Raw genomic sequence first — 17,707 nt, forward strand, 5'->3', positions numbered from 1 at the left:
TAGATCTTCCTTTGAATGTCATGTTCAACCCTATATTTCTTCATCAAAGTTGGACATCCAAGCTCTCCAGCCAGTGAACAGCATCACTGGTTAGATTGTGCACATCTTCCAATGAGCCAGTGAATTTTCGTGTTGGGCATTCTACAACAATGTGATGCGTGGTTTGCGATCTACAGAGGTCCCTTCCAATCCTACAAATCTATGTCTCTATGAACCAAAGGAAAGGATGGAATAACACCTCTCTGGAAAAAATAGAAATCTTTGGAAATGTTAATAGAATTCGTTTTATTTTCTTGAAATCATTCACGCAACAATTTTTTTAAATTACAAAAGTAAAAATGCTCTGCTCTTCACAGCTTTTCTCTCTCCTTTCCTTGTCGTTCTTCGCGATGGAGAACGAGACGGAGGTGAGCGAGTTCATCCTTCTGGGCCTGACCGACCTCCAGGAGCTGCAAGGTTTCCTCTTCGCCTTCTTCCTGCTGCTCTACATGGCCAGCGTCCTGGGAAATGGGGCCATCGTGGTCGTGGTGATGGCTGAGTACCAGCTCCACACCCCCATGTACTTCTTCCTGGGCAACCTCTCCTGCTTGGACATCTTCTACTCAACGGTCACCGCGCCCAAGATGCTGGCTGGATTCCTCTCCGGCCAACAGGCCATCTCCTTCGCCAGCTGCCTGGCTCAACTCCACTTCTTCCACTTCCTGGGCAGCAGCGAGGCCATCCTGCTGGCCGTCATGGCCTACGACCGTTACGTGGCCATCTGCAACCCGCTACGCTACAGGCTGGTCATGAACCCACAGGCCTGTCTGCTCCTGGCCACAGCCACCTGGTCCACTGGTTTCCTGCATGCCCTGATGCACACGGTCATGACCTCCCGGCTGCACTTCTGTGGCCCCAACCATGTGCCCCACTTCTTCTGTGACATCAAACCTCTCCTCAGCTTGGCCTGCGGCAACACCCGCCTCAACCTGAGCCTCCTCAGCGTCGTCACGGGAACCGTTGCTTTGTGTCCTTTCCTCCTCACGCTCCTCTCCTACCTCTACATCACCTCCTTCCTCTTCCTGAAGGTCCAGTCGTGGGCCGGCAGGAGAAAGGCCTTCTCCACCCTCTCCTCCCACCTCACCGTGGTGACTTTATTCTACGTGCCCGTCCTCTCCAATTACGTGCCACGCTCCGTGGGAGGCTCCGCCGAGAGGGAGATGGCCGTCACCCTCATGTACACCATCGTCACCCCCACGCTGAACCCCCTGATCTACACCCTGAGGAACGAGGAGGTGAAATCTGCCCTGAGGAAAGCGCTAAGGAGAACGCTTCTCCCCGGGAAAAAATGAATTAAAAAAAAGTAGTCCAGGGATGTGGCGTGTAATATTTGCAATACAGCATTAGGTGGGCACACAGTGGTTATGTCTACATTGTAAAGAAAACCTTGTAGCACCAAGGGGCGCAGCCTCAGACAATTAACTAGGATTCGAGGAGCTTGAGTTTCAGGAAACAAAAGTTGCAGGGTAGCTGTAACCCATTGGGTTGGAGAACAGGCTCCAAGGAACTTCCCATTCTACAGACTTCTCCAGCCCAAGTGTGTATGTCTACGCTTGCTTATTTTTGCCCCACACCCTGAGCCTCAAAAGGGCACACTGAGTCAGACAGTGTCCTGTCTGCCCAGAGTGGTCAATGCCAGGTGCCCTAGAGAACAGGGACCCCTTTCCTACCCAGCCTGGCCAATAGCCATTCATGCACCTAACCTTCATGAATTTATCTAGCTCTTTTTTGAACCATGTTAATGTCCTGGCCTTCAATATCCTCATTCCATCAGGAGTAATAGAAGTTCAAATTAGGATCTTCAATTCGAACTACCTAGTCCGTGCCGCGTGTAGCCGCGGGCATGGAGTTCGGACTAAAGGGGATTTTAAAATGGTGGCGCCCGGGAACATGCACATGAAGCCCAGGATATTTAAATCCCAGGCTTCATTTGCAACTCCGCTTGCCCTCATTACCCTACCTAGCTCGAACTAACGAGCTAGTGTAGCCGTACTCTCAGGATGTGTCTACACTGACTGAGCTTCCAGATTTCGTTTTAATTAAGACTTACTAAATCAAACTCAGAGGGTGCCCAGTACTCCTCCTTTTGTGAGGAGTGAGGGAAGTCCATTGGAGTGTTCCTCCTGTTGTCAGGAAACTACCAAGCTCGGCTTAAGGTAAGGCAACTCCGGCTGCGTATTTTATGTAGAATACCTAGCTGGAGTTGTGTAACTTAAGCCAAGTTGCTGGGTTTCATGTAGATCTGATCTAAGATTTCTTTGGGGGAATTCTATGCCTTGTGTTTTACAGACTAGATAATCACAGGTGTCTCTAATGAGAATATGTAAATCAGAAATTAGTTGGACCTGAAAACCGTGAACAAAGATCATGACTATTGTGAAAGGGTCTTCCCTGTGCTTTATGGAAATGTGCTTCCAGACATGAATATGCATAACTGGACAATGATGCATGCAAAATAATTCTTGTCTTGCAACATTGGGGATATACTGAATGTGTATATCCTCTTCATTTGTACGCACCATTTCTGATCTGAAATTAGGAACATTGACTGTAGATGTGTTATCAATGTGTTCATGTGGGGAAAAGCCAATTGCCACCTCGTTAGGAACAACAATGAAGGAGCCGGACACAGAGATAATGGCTTGTTAGCAAGAGAAAAACGGAGTGGGGATGAACTGTCTTCTTTCAGATTTGCTACGTTGCTACAGAGTCATGGATTCTAGGGTGCTACAGAGACATGGGACCTTGTCAGCTCATGCTGGAATCCATCTTGAATTTTGTATTTTTCCTCAGAGGAATGAGGAGTCAACATTGATGGTCTTCAGTTGGCTTTACCCAGAGCAACACCTTCATGAGAACACCTGGAGTATGTCTAAACTACATGTCCCCGTTGACAGAGCCATGTAGATTTGTTTGTTCTGCAAAAGGAAATGAAGCTGCGATTTAAATAATCGCGGCTTCATTTAAATTTAAATGGGTGCCGCGCTGAGCCGACAAACAGCTGATCAGCTGTTTGTCAGCTCAGCACACTAGTCTGGATGCTCCCCTGCCGACATGAAAGCCCTTTATTGACCTCCCCGGTAAACCTCATCCTTTGAGGCATAACGGGGAGGTCGATAAAGGGCTTTCAGGTTTGTGCGGGAGCGTCCAGACTAGCGCACTGAGCCGACAAACAGCTGATCAGCTGTTTGTTGGCTCAGCATGGCAGCCATTTAAATTTAAATGAAGCCGTGATTATTGAACACCCCTGGAAACAAAAGGATTGTATTGGAGGAGAACTTCTGAACCCAGCTCGGAATGGACATCTCTGGTTTGGAAAGGACTTTACCTGAAATAAGTAGTAGTATGAGAGATGATGATTTGTAACCAATTCTCTCAGTACATGAGGTCTCGCTTGCTTTATGTTTGTTTCATTTTGCTTTAGTAACTTCCTTTGATCTGTCTTCTATCACCCACAATCATGTCAATTCTACTTTTTCTATTCATAAAATCATGTAGGTTTATTACTAAACACAGGGTAAATAATTGTTACCTGGGACGCAAAACAACTGCGCATCTCTCTTGAGTTGGGGACCTTGCTCTGTATAAAACTTTATACCGTGGAAGACGGATTTAGCTAGGGTTCTGGTCCCACTGGGGCTGTGTGCTTCGGTGTTAGGGCATGTCCCTTTGAGTCAGCCTTCGCCGACGTGAGCTGCTCTCAGAGTCTGTGTTATCCTGCGGTGGGTTATGATGCCAACGCTGGAGAAGGCCCAGATGGCCAGACTCACAGAGACTGGGGAAGGGGGGAAGAGGTTCCCAAAGGGCAGGTTGCTGGGCTCAGGGGTATTTCAGCACATCCAGTGACAGTCCCAAGGGGATCGGGGTGACTGGATGCACCACAAACATCGAGAAAGGAAATTTGGAACCCATCTGAAAGCAAGAAAGGAAGGAACTTGCGTCCCTTAATTTTTGAAGGTCACTTTGCATATGGCCACCCCACAGCAAGGAGCCCTGCAATCTGAGCCCAAAGCACAAGGATGATCTTTTAGAGGTGCTTGTTTTGTGCCTCAGTTGGCCCCCAGAGAAGTCGAATGTGCAATGCCCACTGACTGCAGCATTGAGTAGCCTGGAAAAATCCAGCCATCTCCCCTTTGGACAATCACGGGGGGGATTAGCAACTGGGGCCAGCCAGGAAGATGGATACGAACACACTCACACCGCTACACTGCAAAGCTAACGATGGGGTCCATTATTTATCAGATTTCATGACCAGATGTAGAAAGTAACATAAACACACAGAGGATTGATTTATTACATTTTTAATTCATACTCCTAGTGTTATATCACAGTATTGGGAGTGCGATAGATAGATAGATAGGTAGGTGTATGGGGATAGATAAACTAAGACTACACTGCACAGCTAATTTAAAATAAGCTATTCTGGAATAGTTATTCTGAAAGGCTGTGTCTAGACAGCATCCCTTTTCCATAAAACAGATGCAAATTAGACACATCACAATTGCAAATGAAGCGGGGATTTAAATCCCCCCTGCTTCATTTGCATAAACATGGCTGCTGCTTTTTTTCCGGCTCGGAGCTTTGCCGGAAAAAAGCGCCAGTCTAGACGCGGATCTTTCAGAAAATAAAGCCTTTTCCGAAAGATCCCTTATTCCTTATTTTAAGAGGAATAAGGGATCTTTCGGAAAAGGCTTTATTTTCCGAAAGACCTGCGTCTACACTGGCGCTTTTTTCCGGCAAAGCTCCAAGCCGGAAAAAAACGGCAGCCATGTTTATGCAAATGAAGCGGGGTGATTTAAATCCCAGCTTCATTTGCAATTGCGATGTATCTAATTTGCATTCCTTTTACGGAAAAGGGATGCAGTCTAGACACAGCCAAATAGCTGATTTCGAAATAGCTTGTCTACACTGCAGGGAAGCCTCAAAATAAGTCAGAGGCAGTCTCCCCTAGTGTAGATGTGCTATCTCGCCTTTTAGGCCCAGGAGGCACTGGGGACAAATAATTTAGAATAGCCCTGGGGAAGGGCTATTTTGAAATAGCAGCAGTGGAGCATCTACACATGCCTTCTTTCGGAAGAGGCATTATTCCTCGTAGAATGAGCTTTACAGATTTCCGAATAAGTGGCTCCTTGTTTCCAATTTTTTTCAGATAATGCAATGGCTGTGTAGACGCTCATGTTGATATTTCGAAATAACATTAGTTATCTTGAAATAACAATGCAGTATAGATGCACCCATAGATAGATGGGGAGGGGTGTTTAAGAGACAGACAAACAGATAGATAGATTGTGAGCTATATTGCTAGACAGGTGGCTAAGTAGCTAGGTGGCTAATGAGGGAGATACATTGAAAAAGAGAGAAGAGTAAGAGAAAGCGAGAGAGAGAAATTTCTCTACCAGTCCTTCCAATATCCCAAAGGATTATATAGCTATATATTCATAGCGAAGGTTCATTTCCAGACCACGATCCAACCAATTGTTCTTCTCAAACCGTTTTTCACGTCTTTGTTCCTCAGGCTGTAGATGAAGGGATTCAACATGGGGATGACCAGTGTGTAAAACACGGACACCACTTTGCTCTGCTCCGGGGAGGAGAGGGAACTTGGCTGGGCGTACATGAAGGTAACGGTCCCATAAAATATACTCACAGCCACCAGGTGGGAGGAGCAGGTGGAGAAGGTCTTCTGCCGGCCGGTGGCCGAGCGTATGTGCAGGACAGACAAGATGATATAGACATAGGAGACAAGAATGATCAAGGAAGTGATGACTATGATGAGGCTAGAGAAGGCAAATAGCACCATTTGATTGATGTAGGTGTCAGTGCACGAGAGGTTTAGCAGGGGTGGAAAATCACAGAAGAAATGATCAATCTTATTCGGACCACAGAAGGGCAGAGTAAAGGTGAAGCCAGTTTGCACTACGCAGTTCACACTGCCGCAGATATAGGACCCCACCACCAGCTGAATGCAGACGGACTTGGACATGGTGATGGGATACAGGAGCGGGTTGCAGATGGCGGCGTAACGGTCGTACGCCATGGCTGATAGGATGAATGCCTCAGTGGTGATAAAGAAAGCAAAGAAGACCAATTGGGTGGCACATCCACTATAGGAAATCGTTTTGCTCTGTGAAAGGAAGCTCACCATGGCTCTTGGGGCAATGACGGAGGAGTAGCAGAAGTCTATGAAAGACAAGTTCAAGAGGAAGAAGTACATGGGGGTGTGGAGGCGAGCGTCAGTGGCAATGGTGAGGACCAGGACGGCGTTCCCCAGCACCGTTATCGTGTAAATCACCAGGAACGTCACAAAAGGGACTAGCTGGAGCCCCGTACCTCTTCCAAAGCCCAGCAAGAGGAATTCCATCACCACAGTGTGGTTCCCATCTCTCCCTGGCTCCGCTGCCGACATCCCCTTTGGAAAGGTGAGGAGATAAGAATTAAAGACAAACCGCAGATGTTAGATAGATCACAGCAGGCTACAAGGGTGCTTGGATTGATCCCACTGAAGTCAAGCACAAGGCTTCTACTGGTTTTGATTAAAGCGGTCGAACCCTTGGAAAACTAGTGACATGTACCTTGAGAACGTCTGTAGGAATGTTGATCTTTCTACAGTAAAGCAGAAATGTACCCCAGTTCTCGAATCGTAATGATGCACGAGGGTGGAATTTGGGCTTCCTGACTGACCAGCCCACCTGTGTAAGACCCAGAATAATTTCACAAGGGGCTTTACCACTGTCTCAGGACAATTCACAGGTACGTTAATTTCAAAGAGCCGACTTAGACTAGCAAGCCTAAACCCATTCATTTGTGATAAAAAAATAAGAAAGCATAGGTTGGTGCTAAGTGTTATTTGTGTGATGTATCTATGCCCTGTTAGAACTTTACCTATGAAACCAAATGAGCTTTTTGATGCTAAAAACCTTTTCATGTCTATATATATGGACTGATCTCATTAGAACCACAGAAGGGCAGAGTAAAGGTGAAAACTATATATGTATTAAGACAGTTGGTGCCTCTGTCTGCCTGTGAGTCCATCCATTCCTCTGTGAGTCCATCCATTCCTCTGTGAGTCCATTTTCTCAGGAACCTCTCTTAAACAGTAAGATCTGGGACCACCTTGTTCTCCCAGAGTGAGGTGTGACCAGTGTGAGGTCAGTAGGGACGGGGGCCCATGTGAAACGTTGTGGTCATAACGGTGCTGCTCACATGGTTGTTGGTGTCTCTGGGGAGCAGTACTATCGAGGGGTGGGACCCTTTTGTGGGGACTTCAAAGGGAAAGGCTGAATGCAGAGAAGCGATGGGCCCCAGCCATTTTGTGTTCCAGGTGCTGGATGGGGGACCCTCTACCAGGCACAGAGTATTCTACCCGTTCCCCCACAGCCTGAATCCTACGGCCCCATCCCATCCACCTGTCCATGGGTCAGGTCTCTTTTCTCTCTGCCCTCCACCCCGGGTTCTTGTCCCAGCCCCAGCCTCCTCACCTGGCCAGTTTCCTCACTTCTGACTTCTCCTCCCCGGCTCCATGCCCAGCCCAGCCTAGGCTCACCCCTCCGGGGTCTCCGTCTTCCTCCGAACCTTCCCTCCCCTACTCTCCATGCACAACCCCTCAGTTTTAACCTCATCCAGTTCTCTCATGGTGTCCACCCCGCCCCTACCTCCTCCTTCCCTTTCCTTCCCTTCCCTGCCAGGTTCCAACTCACCGGCCTTCCCCGGCTCCTCCCCCTGGCTCCGTGTGTCCCCGAACAGCTCCTCTCCTGCCCACTTTCAGCTGCCGTTCTGCTCCGTCCCCCCACTCCTCACCAACTTGGCCTCCCATCCCCACACGTTCCCTCCTCCCCATCTGACTGATTCCTTCTCCACCCATCCAGGTATCCTCCGCAGCTCACCTGAGCTCCCTCTCCCCCTCGGTAACTGGCCTCTCTGCCCCTCTGAGTCCTCTTGCCCGAGTCGTCTCTGTTCCCAGTCACATTTTTCTTGGCCATCCTCTTCTAGTCTACACTTTTCCCTAGTACCCAGTGGCCTTTCCCCATCCCCACCTCCGTCTTCCACTCCTTGTCTTTCCCTCCAGGGTCCTTCGTCCCCTCAACTCCCTCTGTCCCTACCCCGGTCGGGCCATTCTCTCCTCTGCATCTGCATCAAGCACCTTCTTTCTCTATGCCGCCAGTCAGACACTTTAGAGCTCAAGAAAGATAGACCCCCCTCATCTACTTTTGGCTGCCCAGTCCCCAGGCCTCCCACATCCCATAGCAACCCCAGATCTACCATCCTAGGGATTGTCCCCTTCCACCCCTTACTGGGGCTTGCTCAGCGTGCACAGAACCTCTGGGGAAATTTAGCTTCTATAACGAAGTCACTACTATGGATGTGCGAACAGCTCATTTTAAACGTTGTATGTTTAGGCTGATTTTTATGCGTTGGCAAAAGGTGCCTCTCGGGCTCGAAGGCGACCTCCGTGCCCAATTTTAAGTCGTAAAGCTGGAGATATTAGAGTGTCACAAAGAAGAGGCCATCAGAAGTTATAAACCAGCCAAATTAATGGACGGCCGATTAATGGACGGCGTTGGGCCATTATAAAGGAACAAAATGAGTTTCGAGGGGTGTGCCTAGACTGCAGGGTTTTGTCGACAAAAGTGGACTTTTGTCAACAAAACTATACCTGTGTCCACACTGCCTTTGAGTTATGTCGACATAACATCGACAAAACTCAGCAGTTTTGTCGACGTACGTAAACTTCATTCTACAATGAGTAACGCCTTTTATCGACAGAGTTCTGTCGATAGAAGGCATTCTTGCATCTACGCTGTCCGTTGCATCCACACTGTTATGTCGACAAAGCGGCTTGCTTTGTCGACAGAACTGCATGTAATCTAGACGCTCTTTGTCGACAGAAGCTTTGTCGACAGTATTTGTCGACAAAACTTCTGTCGACAAAACCCTGTAGTCTAGACATACCCTTATAGTGGGAACTGTTGGGCAACCTTCAGAAAGGTAGCACGACCAACCTCACCTATCAAAAGGGAATTGCATGGCCAACCCTGGGAATATACATCCCCTTTCCGAATTGACTGTGTCAGCAAACAGGATCTTAGTTTCAGAGGGGTAGCCGAGTTAGTCTGTACGGGTTAAACTTAAAAAACAACAAATGGACTGGTAGCGCTTTATAGACTAACAAAACATGTAGATGGTATCATGAGCTTTCATGGACACTACCCACTTCTTCAGATGGCAGAGCTGGAATGTAACAGGAAAAACAAATATGCACCTAAAGACTGGATAGTCAAAAGAGGCAGATAAGAACCATTAATAGGCAATTAGGGTACGTTTAGACTACAGGCTTTTCTTGACAGAAGTTTTGTTGACAGATATTGTCGACAAAGCTTCTGTCGACAAAGAGAGTCTAGACTTCATCCAGTTCTGGCGACAAAGCAAGCCGCTTTGTTGACATGACAGTGTAGACTCAAAGGACAGTGTAGCTGCAATAACGCCTTCTATTGACAGAACTCTGTCGACAAAAGGCGTTATTCTTCATAGAATGAGGTTTACAGCCATCGACAAAACTGCTGAGTTCTGTCGACGTTATCTCGACAGAACTCAGTGGCAGTGTGGATGCAGGTATAGTTTTGGTGACAAAAGTCCACTTTTGTCTACAAAACCCTGTAGTCTAGACATACAGCCGTTAATTCGAATTAACTTACATAGCGTCTATACATGCAAACCGCTAGTTCAAACTTAAATCGAACTAGCGGAGCGCTTAATTTGAACTAGATAAACCTCATTCTATGGGGAGTAATGCCTAGTTCGAATTAAGTAGGTCGAATTAAGGGCTGTGTAGCCACTTAATTCGAACTAGTTGGAGGCTTGCCCTTCCCAGCTTGCCCTGGTGGCCACTCTGGGCCAAACCAGGGACTTTTTTCTGCCCCCCTCCCGGCCCCGGAGCCCTTAAAGGGGCACGGTCTGGCTACGATGTTCGTGCCAGGTGCAAGCCTGCCAACACCCAGCCAGCAGACCCTGCACCTGGCACTGCATGAGCTAATCACCTGCTGCCACCCAGCCCTCTGCCTCGTCCCAGGACCAGGCTGGCGGCTCCCAGGAGCCTGCCCGGGGCCGCAAGAGGCAGGCACCCGCCTGGTCTAGTGCAGAGAGCGTGGGCCTCCTTGAGGTTTGGGGGGAGGCCTCCAATGTCCACGACCTCCGCACTAGGCACAGGAATGCGGCCATCTAGGGCATCTAGCTGCCGGCCTGGCCACCAAAAGTCACATGCTAACCCAGGAGCAGGTTTGCATGAAAATCAAGGTGGTCCAGTGAGACCCCCAAACCTGAGCCCTGAGCTTAGAACATAAGAACGGCCATACTGGGACAGACCAAAGGTCCATCTAGCCCAATAGCCTGTCTGCTGACAGTGGCCAACACCAGGTACCCCGGATGGGATGGACCAAAGACAATGACCAAACCATTTGTCTCTTGCCATCCATCTCCAGCCTTCCACAAACAGAGGCCAGAGACACTGTTCCTACCCCCTGGCTAATAGCACTCCATGGACCCAACCTCCATGACTTTATCTAACTTCTCTTTAAACTCTGTTATAGTTCTAGCCTTCACAGCCTCCTGTGGCAAGGAGTTCCACAGGTTGACTATGTGCTGTGTGAAGAAGAACTTTCGCTTATTAGTTTTAAACCATTCATTTCATCTGGTCCATTCATTTCATCTGGTCTCCTCTAGTCCTTCTATTATGGGAACTAATGAAGAACTTTTCTTTATTCGCCCTCTCCACGCCACTCATGATTTTATAGACCTCTATCATATCCCCCCTCAGTCTCTTCTTTTCTAAGCTGAAAAGTCCCAGTCGCTTTAACCTCTCCTCATATGGGACCCGTTCCAAACCCCTGATCATTTTAGTTGCCCTTTTCTGAATCCTTTCCAAGGCCAAAATATCTTTTTTGAGGTGAGGAGACCACATCTGTACACAGTACTGAAGATATGGTGTACCATAGTTTGACACTTCCCCTCCTCCTTCTTCCCCTGGCTTCCCCCTTCCAGCTCCCTCCTCCCAGGTTTCCCCCTTCCCTCTCCCAACCTTTCTCTTCCCCCCTCCCACCTCCTTTTCCCATTCTCCCCAGAGGTTAATTCCTCCCAACCCAGTTTTGTTAAATAAAGAGAGTTTCTGTTTTTGAACACACGTGTCCTTTATTTTTTACATCAGGAAGGGGGGCTAGGGAGGGGTAAGTGGAAGGAGGTGAGGGAGGAATGGGGTACGAGCCCCCAATGGGGAGGACTGGGGTGGCTCTGTGGGCTCCTCGGGGTGGAAGCTCTCCTGCAGGACCTCCTGGATCCTGACAGCCCCCCGATTGACCCCCCCCGGATGTCAGCCTGCAGCAAGTGCAGCCGGGCTGATGGCCGAGTGCTGTGATGTACCGAGTGCGGGCACTCAGGGCACTCCAAGCCAGGACTGCTTTGCTGTCCCTCATCAAGTTAGACAAGCAAGCGGGAAACCCTGAGAACTGTCTGTCCGGGATGGGGGTCGGGTCCCTTTAAGCACAGCCCTCGGCTAGCCTGTGACAGCAGCTCCATGCTCTAAGGCTGTGTCCAGACTCAGGGGTTTTTTCGGGAAAAGTAGCCTTTTTCCGAAAAAACTTCACCTGCGTCTAGACTGCAGCCGCGTTCTTTTGAAATTAAATCGAAAACGCGGCTTTTCTTTCGACGGCGGTAAACCTCATTTCACGAGGAAGAACGCCTTCTTTCGAAAGTGCTTCTTTCGAAAGAAGGCGTTCTTGAATGTAAATAGGGCTTCTTCGAAAGAGAGCATCCAGACTCATTGGGTGCTTTCTTTCGAAAAAGCGGCTTGCTCTTTCGAAAGTTCCGCGTGCAGTCTAGACGCTCCCTTTCGAAAGAGGCTTGCAGTCTAGACATAGCCTAAGTCCTAACCTGATGCCCTGCCGGCACTGGTTCCAGACAGCCTTAACTTCGGTTCAGGGTCCACTCAATGTGGACATGCCATTTTGAATGAGCAAAATGCTAATCCGAATTAGTTTTTAGGTCTAGATGCACTAATTTGAATTAGCTGAGTTTGAATTAACTAATTCGAATTAAGTTAGTTCGAATTAGTGCTGTAGCGTAGACATACCCTCAGAGAGGAAGAGAACTAACACCAGATACTATACAGACAGGCTACATCTAGACTGGCATGATTTTCCGCAAATGCTTTTAACGGAAAAGTTTTTCCGTTAAAAGCATTTGAAGAAAAGAGCGTCTAGATTGACACGGACGCTTTTCCACAAAAGCACTTTTTGTGGAAAAGCATCTTTGCCAATCTAGACGCGCTTTTGCGCAAAAGGACTTTTTCCCGAACTTGAGCAGCATAGTATTTCCTCAAGAAGCACTGATTTCTTTCATGAGATCGTCGGTGTTCTTGCGGAAAGTCAAGTGGCCAGTGTAGACAGCTGGCATGTTTTCCCGCAAAAGCACCTGCTTTTGCCGAAAAACTTGCCAGTCTAGACACAGCCACAAAGAACAGGTTTTATTTAAACTTTTAGCATGAGTATCAAACTTGTGAATGAATTGTAGTTCCAGTCCTTCCCTGTGTATTTGGCTTGTGGAATTGGTCTGTAACAAAACAGCCACGTGCTAATGAATGCCCAGGCAGACGGAAGTGTTCCCCAACAGGTTTTTGTATGTTCCCTTTACAGATATCTGATTTGTGTCCATTAATTCTTTCCCGTAGGACGTTGGTCCAATATATATTGCAGTGGGGCATTGCTGGCATTTGGTGGCATAGATTACATTCCTGTTATCCATGGTTTTCATGCCCTCCTGTCTCTTCTCCCCTATTTATTTTAGTTCTGGATATCCAACACTCTGGCATCTAAAGAAGTGGGCTGTGCCCATAAAAGCTCATGATACCAGCTATATGTTTTGTGAGTCTTTAAAGTGCTACCAGACTATTTGAGGATCTTAGCTGTAATTCTGCATTACAATATTTCATTGGTGTGCTGCAGAAGGCTCTCAAATCACATCGGGCACATTGGTCTGCCATCAGGCACAGGGGCAGCATTTTAATAGTAGTGCACAGGGCCCCATAAACTCTAAAGGTACGTCTAGACTACCGCGTTTTGTCGACGGAAGTTTTGTCGACAGATACTGAGACACATGGAGTTCTGTCGACAAAGCAAGCCGCTTTGTCGACAGAACTCCGTAGTCTGGACGCAGTGTTACAGGCAATAACACCTTCTGTCGACAGAGTTCTGTTGACAGAAAGTGTTATGCCTCGTAAAATGAGGTATACCAGCATCGACAAAACCGCGGAGTTCTGTCGACGTTATGTCGACAGAACTCCGCGGTAGTGTAGACGCTGGTATTGTTTTGTCAACAAAAGTCCACTTTTGTCGACAAAACTAGGTAGTCTAGACACACCCTAAGGAGAGTCCTGCAGCTCCATGAACTTGGGAAAGGTCAGGCTAATGTACTAGAACCCAGCCACGTGTAAGTCATACTACGGAAAGCGAGGACAGAAGACTGGTCTTGATGGCCTCTCGAGGTCCTATCCAGTTCTAGTGTTCTACGAGTCTATAACTCTACACGCTGAGTACATGTCTAACACAGTCCTCCCCCCCCCCCCCACCATATCAAGTTCTCACATCACAGCACAAACACAACCCCTCGAATGTACCAGTCCCAAGTAAAACGAGGTTGAGAGGACAGAATGATGAACACCCGTTATATTTGAACCTACAGGCCCAATGCGTCGGGTTGGTGATCCATGTAGTCAGAAGTGCCTAACGCAACTTCTTCATATCAACGTATAAAAGGGAAATCTTGGGATGGTGAGAATTTTGTCTAGCCCAAGGGAGCCGCAGAGACTCCTAATGTCGACTCGACTGTCACCATTGCGGTCAGCAGAATTCTTAATGTACCTGTTACCTGTTACCACGGTGCTTGGTGTGTCCTTCTTCAAGAATAAACCTGGCCGAGTGCCTTCGCCACCGAACCAAGGCTGTCGTCTTTCTTGGTAGCACTATCGAAGTCGGCCGAACCAACTAACAGCATAAGACTGGGACAGCATTCAGAGAGAAGACACGTACACACCAGTTGACACTACCAACCTCTGGCATTGGCCACTGTCGGCAGACAGATTACAGAGCTAGGTGGAACTTTGGTATGAGCTAACCTGGTCGTTCTGATGTGCGTATGAACAATGAACACTGGATCTGTGGATGAATATTTGTGCCTCATTCAGACCTTTGGGACTTTATCCCTGGGTGCCCCATTAGGCTCAGAACTTCAAGCGGGAAGACCACAAGTGTCCTGTTAGTAAAATGTTTTGTGGTGTTTTGTTGTGGGAATACAGGCACAAATATTTGGATCTCTTGCCTTGAGTATCTTTCCATAGGATCTTCCACCAGTGAACACACCTGGGCTACGTCTACACTGGCATGATTTTCCGGAAATGCATTTAACGGAAAAGTTTTCCGTTAAAAGCATTTTTGGAAAAGTGTGTCTAGATTGGCAGGATACTTTTCTGGAAAAGCACTTTTTCTGGAAAAGCATCCGTGGCCAATCTAGACATGCTTTTCCGCAAAAAAGCCCCGATCGTCATTTTCGCGATCGGGGCTTTTTTGCAGAAAACACTACTGTGATGTCGACACTGGCCCTTTTCCGGAACAGTTTTCCGGAAAAAGACTTTTGCCCGAACGGGAGCAGCATAGATTTTCCTGAAAAGCACTGATGATTTTACATGAGATCATCAGTACTTTTCCGGAAATTCAAGTGGCCAGTGTAGACAGCTGGCAAGTTTTTCCGGAAAAGCAGCTGATTTTCTGGAATAACTTGCCAGTGTAGACACAGCCCTGAAGAAACCAACCATGTGTACTAAGGAAATGCTCGTTCTTGCTCAGTAGTGCTTACAGAGGCAAGTAGACCTCTTGAGCAAGAGTTGAAGGATTTGCCCCATGGGCTGGGGGACTGAAAGCTTCTGTGGGTGCCCAGACAAGGTGTGTGGGGCCGGCTCCTTGCCCCCAGAAGGGGCCAGGCCTTGGGCAGCTCTCAGGACTACCTGCCAATCCCTCAGAACTGCTCTGGTGTGATTTATAGGGCCTGGGGCACTGGCTTCCTTGACTACCATCATAGAAGTGGTGACTGGGCCTCTGAATTGCCACGCTCCATGGGCAACTGCCCCTGTGCTCGCCCCTGTTGGCGGCCGGCCCCTGGGGAAAGAGTTATTCACTCGAGTCGAGGCCTTAGCGCAGCAGCCGTGTTCGTCTGCTCCAGCAAACGCAATGAGGAGACCCGTGGCCTGTAGGGACCCACACATGTGCTTGGGCAGAATCTTTTGTGGGCCGGAAGCAACGTGGTGATTCCTTAGAGTGGGATTTTCACTGAAACGTGAGGGAGAACAGGACCCCATTTGTAAGGAAAGTCCCTGGGGGTCAGGTTCTTCGTTCCCACACATTCCAGGGGGGCAGGGAGCCAAAAGCCTTCCCGGCCGTCGAACGGTTCAGGACGGCCACCTCAGCCCCTGCATTTTGGGAGGCCCCGCAGTGAACGCCTCAGCCATCCTGTGGATGGGCCTGGTGTAGGACGGCAGCATCGGGGGTCACCCCCACACATACACACCCCACAGAATGCAGGAGCCGGTGTGGCCCTGAAGCCTGTTCCAATCCACCCCAACCCCCTGTGCCATCCTGCTGTACTCGGCTTCTCAATGGCAGCAGGAAGCAGAAGGCCCCAGCCCCGGCTCCCTCTTCCACAGGAAAGGGAAAAGAACTTTCAGCTCCGTGAGTTTCTTTTTCTGCAGTGAATAAAGAACCATTGTCCCTGTGGGGTGTTCCCACACTGAGACTAGACCTGTGGCAGGAGAGGGGCCTCCCATCATTCCTTAGGGGAACTGATGGATTAGTCTGTATTCCAGTTTCCTAAAGTCCCCTGTTGTGAGGTGCCAGAAACTCCCTGGAATTGCAACTCCCAAGTCCGGACACCTCCTGGATTTCAGGGACCTTCCAAACCTTATTGAAATGTTCCACTTCTGCCATGACTTTGCCTCCGTCTCTCTAGAGTTCCCTCTTGGCAGAGAACAGACAGAGATTGGATGCACAGGACAGAAAGGAGACTCGTTAGTCAGGCTTCTGGAGAGAGAATGACCATACGGTTCTGTCTTTTCAGATTTCAGCTTGTGTCTATAAAACAGGTTGAACTACATCCTGGTGTGACATTCCCTGAGCACGACGCGGCTCACGTTTCACCGGCATGGATCTTTCTGTCCCTTTGGTGGGCCGTGTCCATCACAGGGACCTTATGGACACTACTCAGCCCAGATAAAGCTTTTTTGAGTGCCCCCTTCACCTCTTGGTTCCTCAGGCAGTAGATGAAGGGGTTGAGCATGGGTGTGAGAACCGTGTACACGACAGACACCAGCTTATTCAAATCGAAAGGGTAAATCTTCTTGGGCCGGGCGTACATGAAGAGGGAGGTGGAGAAGAAGATGATGACCACAGTGAGGTGGGAAGCGCAGGTGGAGAAGGCTTTCTTCCTCCCCTGGACAGTGGGGATGCGCATAATTGCAGCAATGATACAGAGGTAGGAGACGACTGTCACGAACAGAGGGACCAGCAGGATGATCAAGGCCAACACAAAGTCTACAGTCTCTGCCACTGACATGTCGGTGCAAGCCAGGTTCAGCACCGGGGAGATGTCGCAGAAGAAGTGATTGATGATCCCGGGGGGTATGTCTACACTACCCCGCTAGTTCGAACTAGCGGGGTAATGTATGCATACCGCACTTGCTAATGAAGCCCGGGATTTGAATTTCCCGGGCTTCATTAGCATAAGCGGGGAGCCGCCATTTTTAAATCCCCGCTGCTTCGAACCCCGTGTAGCGCGGCTACACGGGGCTCGAACTAGGTAGTTTGGACTAGGGTCCTATTCCGAACTACCGTTACTCCTCGTGAAACGAGGTGTACCGGTAGTTCGGAATAGGCACCCTAGTCCGAACTACCTAGTTCGAGCCCCGTGTAGCCGCGCTACACGGGGTTCGAAGCAGCGGGGATTTAAAAATGGCGGCTCCCCGCTTATGCTAATGAAGCCCGGGAAATTCAAATCCCGGGCTTCATTAGCAAGTGCGGTATGCATACATTACCCTCCTAGTTCGAACTAGGAGGGTAGTGTAGACATACCCTGGGCCGCAGAAGGTCAGGCGTGAGATGAAGGACACCTTGACCAAGGAGATGGAGAAACCACTCACCCAGGAGACTGCCACCAACTGCAGGCAGAAGCGGTGGGTCATGATGGCTGGGTAACGCAAGGGTCTACAAATGGCCACGTAGCGGTCGTAGGCCATGGATGCCAGGAGGACGCACTCGGTGCATAACAGGGAGCTGAAGAAGTAGAGTTGGGTCATGCAGCCCACAAAGGAGATTCTTTTGTCCTCCACCAGGAAGTTCACCAGCAGTTTGGGGATGGTGACGGAAATGTACCAGGCTTCCAGGAAGGAGAGGTGGCTGAGGAAGAAATACATGGGCTTGCGAAGGTGAGAGTTTGTCCGGATCAAGCCAATGATAACCATGTTCTCCAGTAGGGTCAGCACATACGCCACCAGGAAGACCACAAAGAGCAACCCTTGGAGCTCCAGGATGGCCGGGAATCCCAGCAGGATGAATTCCTGAACATTGGTGCCGTTCTCCAT

The 17,707-nt window shown here is 49.0% G+C and overlaps 3 protein-coding genes across 3 annotated transcripts; 1 reads left to right on the plus strand and 2 right to left on the minus strand.

Annotated features, from left to right (window-relative positions):
* Positions 1 to 389: 389 nt before the first annotated feature.
* On the plus strand, positions 390 to 1,331 carry LOC102452673 (olfactory receptor 12D1-like). Its single transcript, XM_006110489.3, has one exon. It carries the CDS (start codon positions 390 to 392, stop codon positions 1,329 to 1,331), a length of 942 nt encoding a protein of 313 aa, XP_006110551.3.
* Positions 1,332 to 5,488: 4,157 nt separating this feature from the next.
* LOC106731358 (olfactory receptor OR9H1-like) lies at positions 5,489 to 6,445 on the minus strand. Its single transcript, XM_014568914.3, has one exon. It carries the CDS (start codon positions 6,443 to 6,445, stop codon positions 5,489 to 5,491), a length of 957 nt encoding a protein of 318 aa, XP_014424400.1.
* Positions 6,446 to 13,980: 7,535 nt separating this feature from the next.
* LOC102452936 (olfactory receptor 6B1-like) lies at positions 13,981 to 17,707 on the minus strand. Its single transcript, XM_089774190.1, has 3 exons — positions 17,199 to 17,707; positions 16,262 to 16,759; positions 13,981 to 14,080 (listed from the first exon to the last, which is right to left on the minus strand). Exons 1-3 carry the CDS (start codon positions 17,705 to 17,707, stop codon positions 13,981 to 13,983), a joined length of 1,107 nt encoding a protein of 368 aa, XP_089630316.1.

The sequence above is a fragment of the Pelodiscus sinensis genome, chromosome 30 (assembly GCF_052426305.1).
Source record: "Pelodiscus sinensis isolate ZL-2025 chromosome 30, ASM5242630v1, whole genome shotgun sequence".
Lineage (NCBI taxonomy): Eukaryota > Metazoa > Chordata > Testudines > Trionychidae > Pelodiscus > Pelodiscus sinensis.

Coding starts and splice junctions, on each gene's coding strand:
- LOC102452673 (XM_006110489.3), top strand. CDS start 390: ATGGAGAACGAGACGGAGGTGAGCGAGTTCATCCTTCTGGGCCTGACC.
- LOC106731358 (XM_014568914.3), bottom strand. CDS start 6,445: ATGTCGGCAGCGGAGCCAGGGAGAGATGGGAACCACACTGTGGTGATG.
- LOC102452936 (XM_089774190.1), bottom strand. CDS start 17,707: ATGGAGAACGGCACCAATGTTCAGGAATTCATCCTGCTGGGATTCCCG. Junction 16,760..17,198: donor CTGACCTTCTGCGGCCCAGG/GTATGTCTACAC, acceptor CTAGCGGGGTAG/TGTAGACATACCCCCCGGGA. Junction 14,081..16,261: donor AAGATCCATGCCGGTGAAAC/GTGAGCCGCGTC, acceptor ATGCTGTCCCAG/TCTTATGCTGTTAGTTGGTT.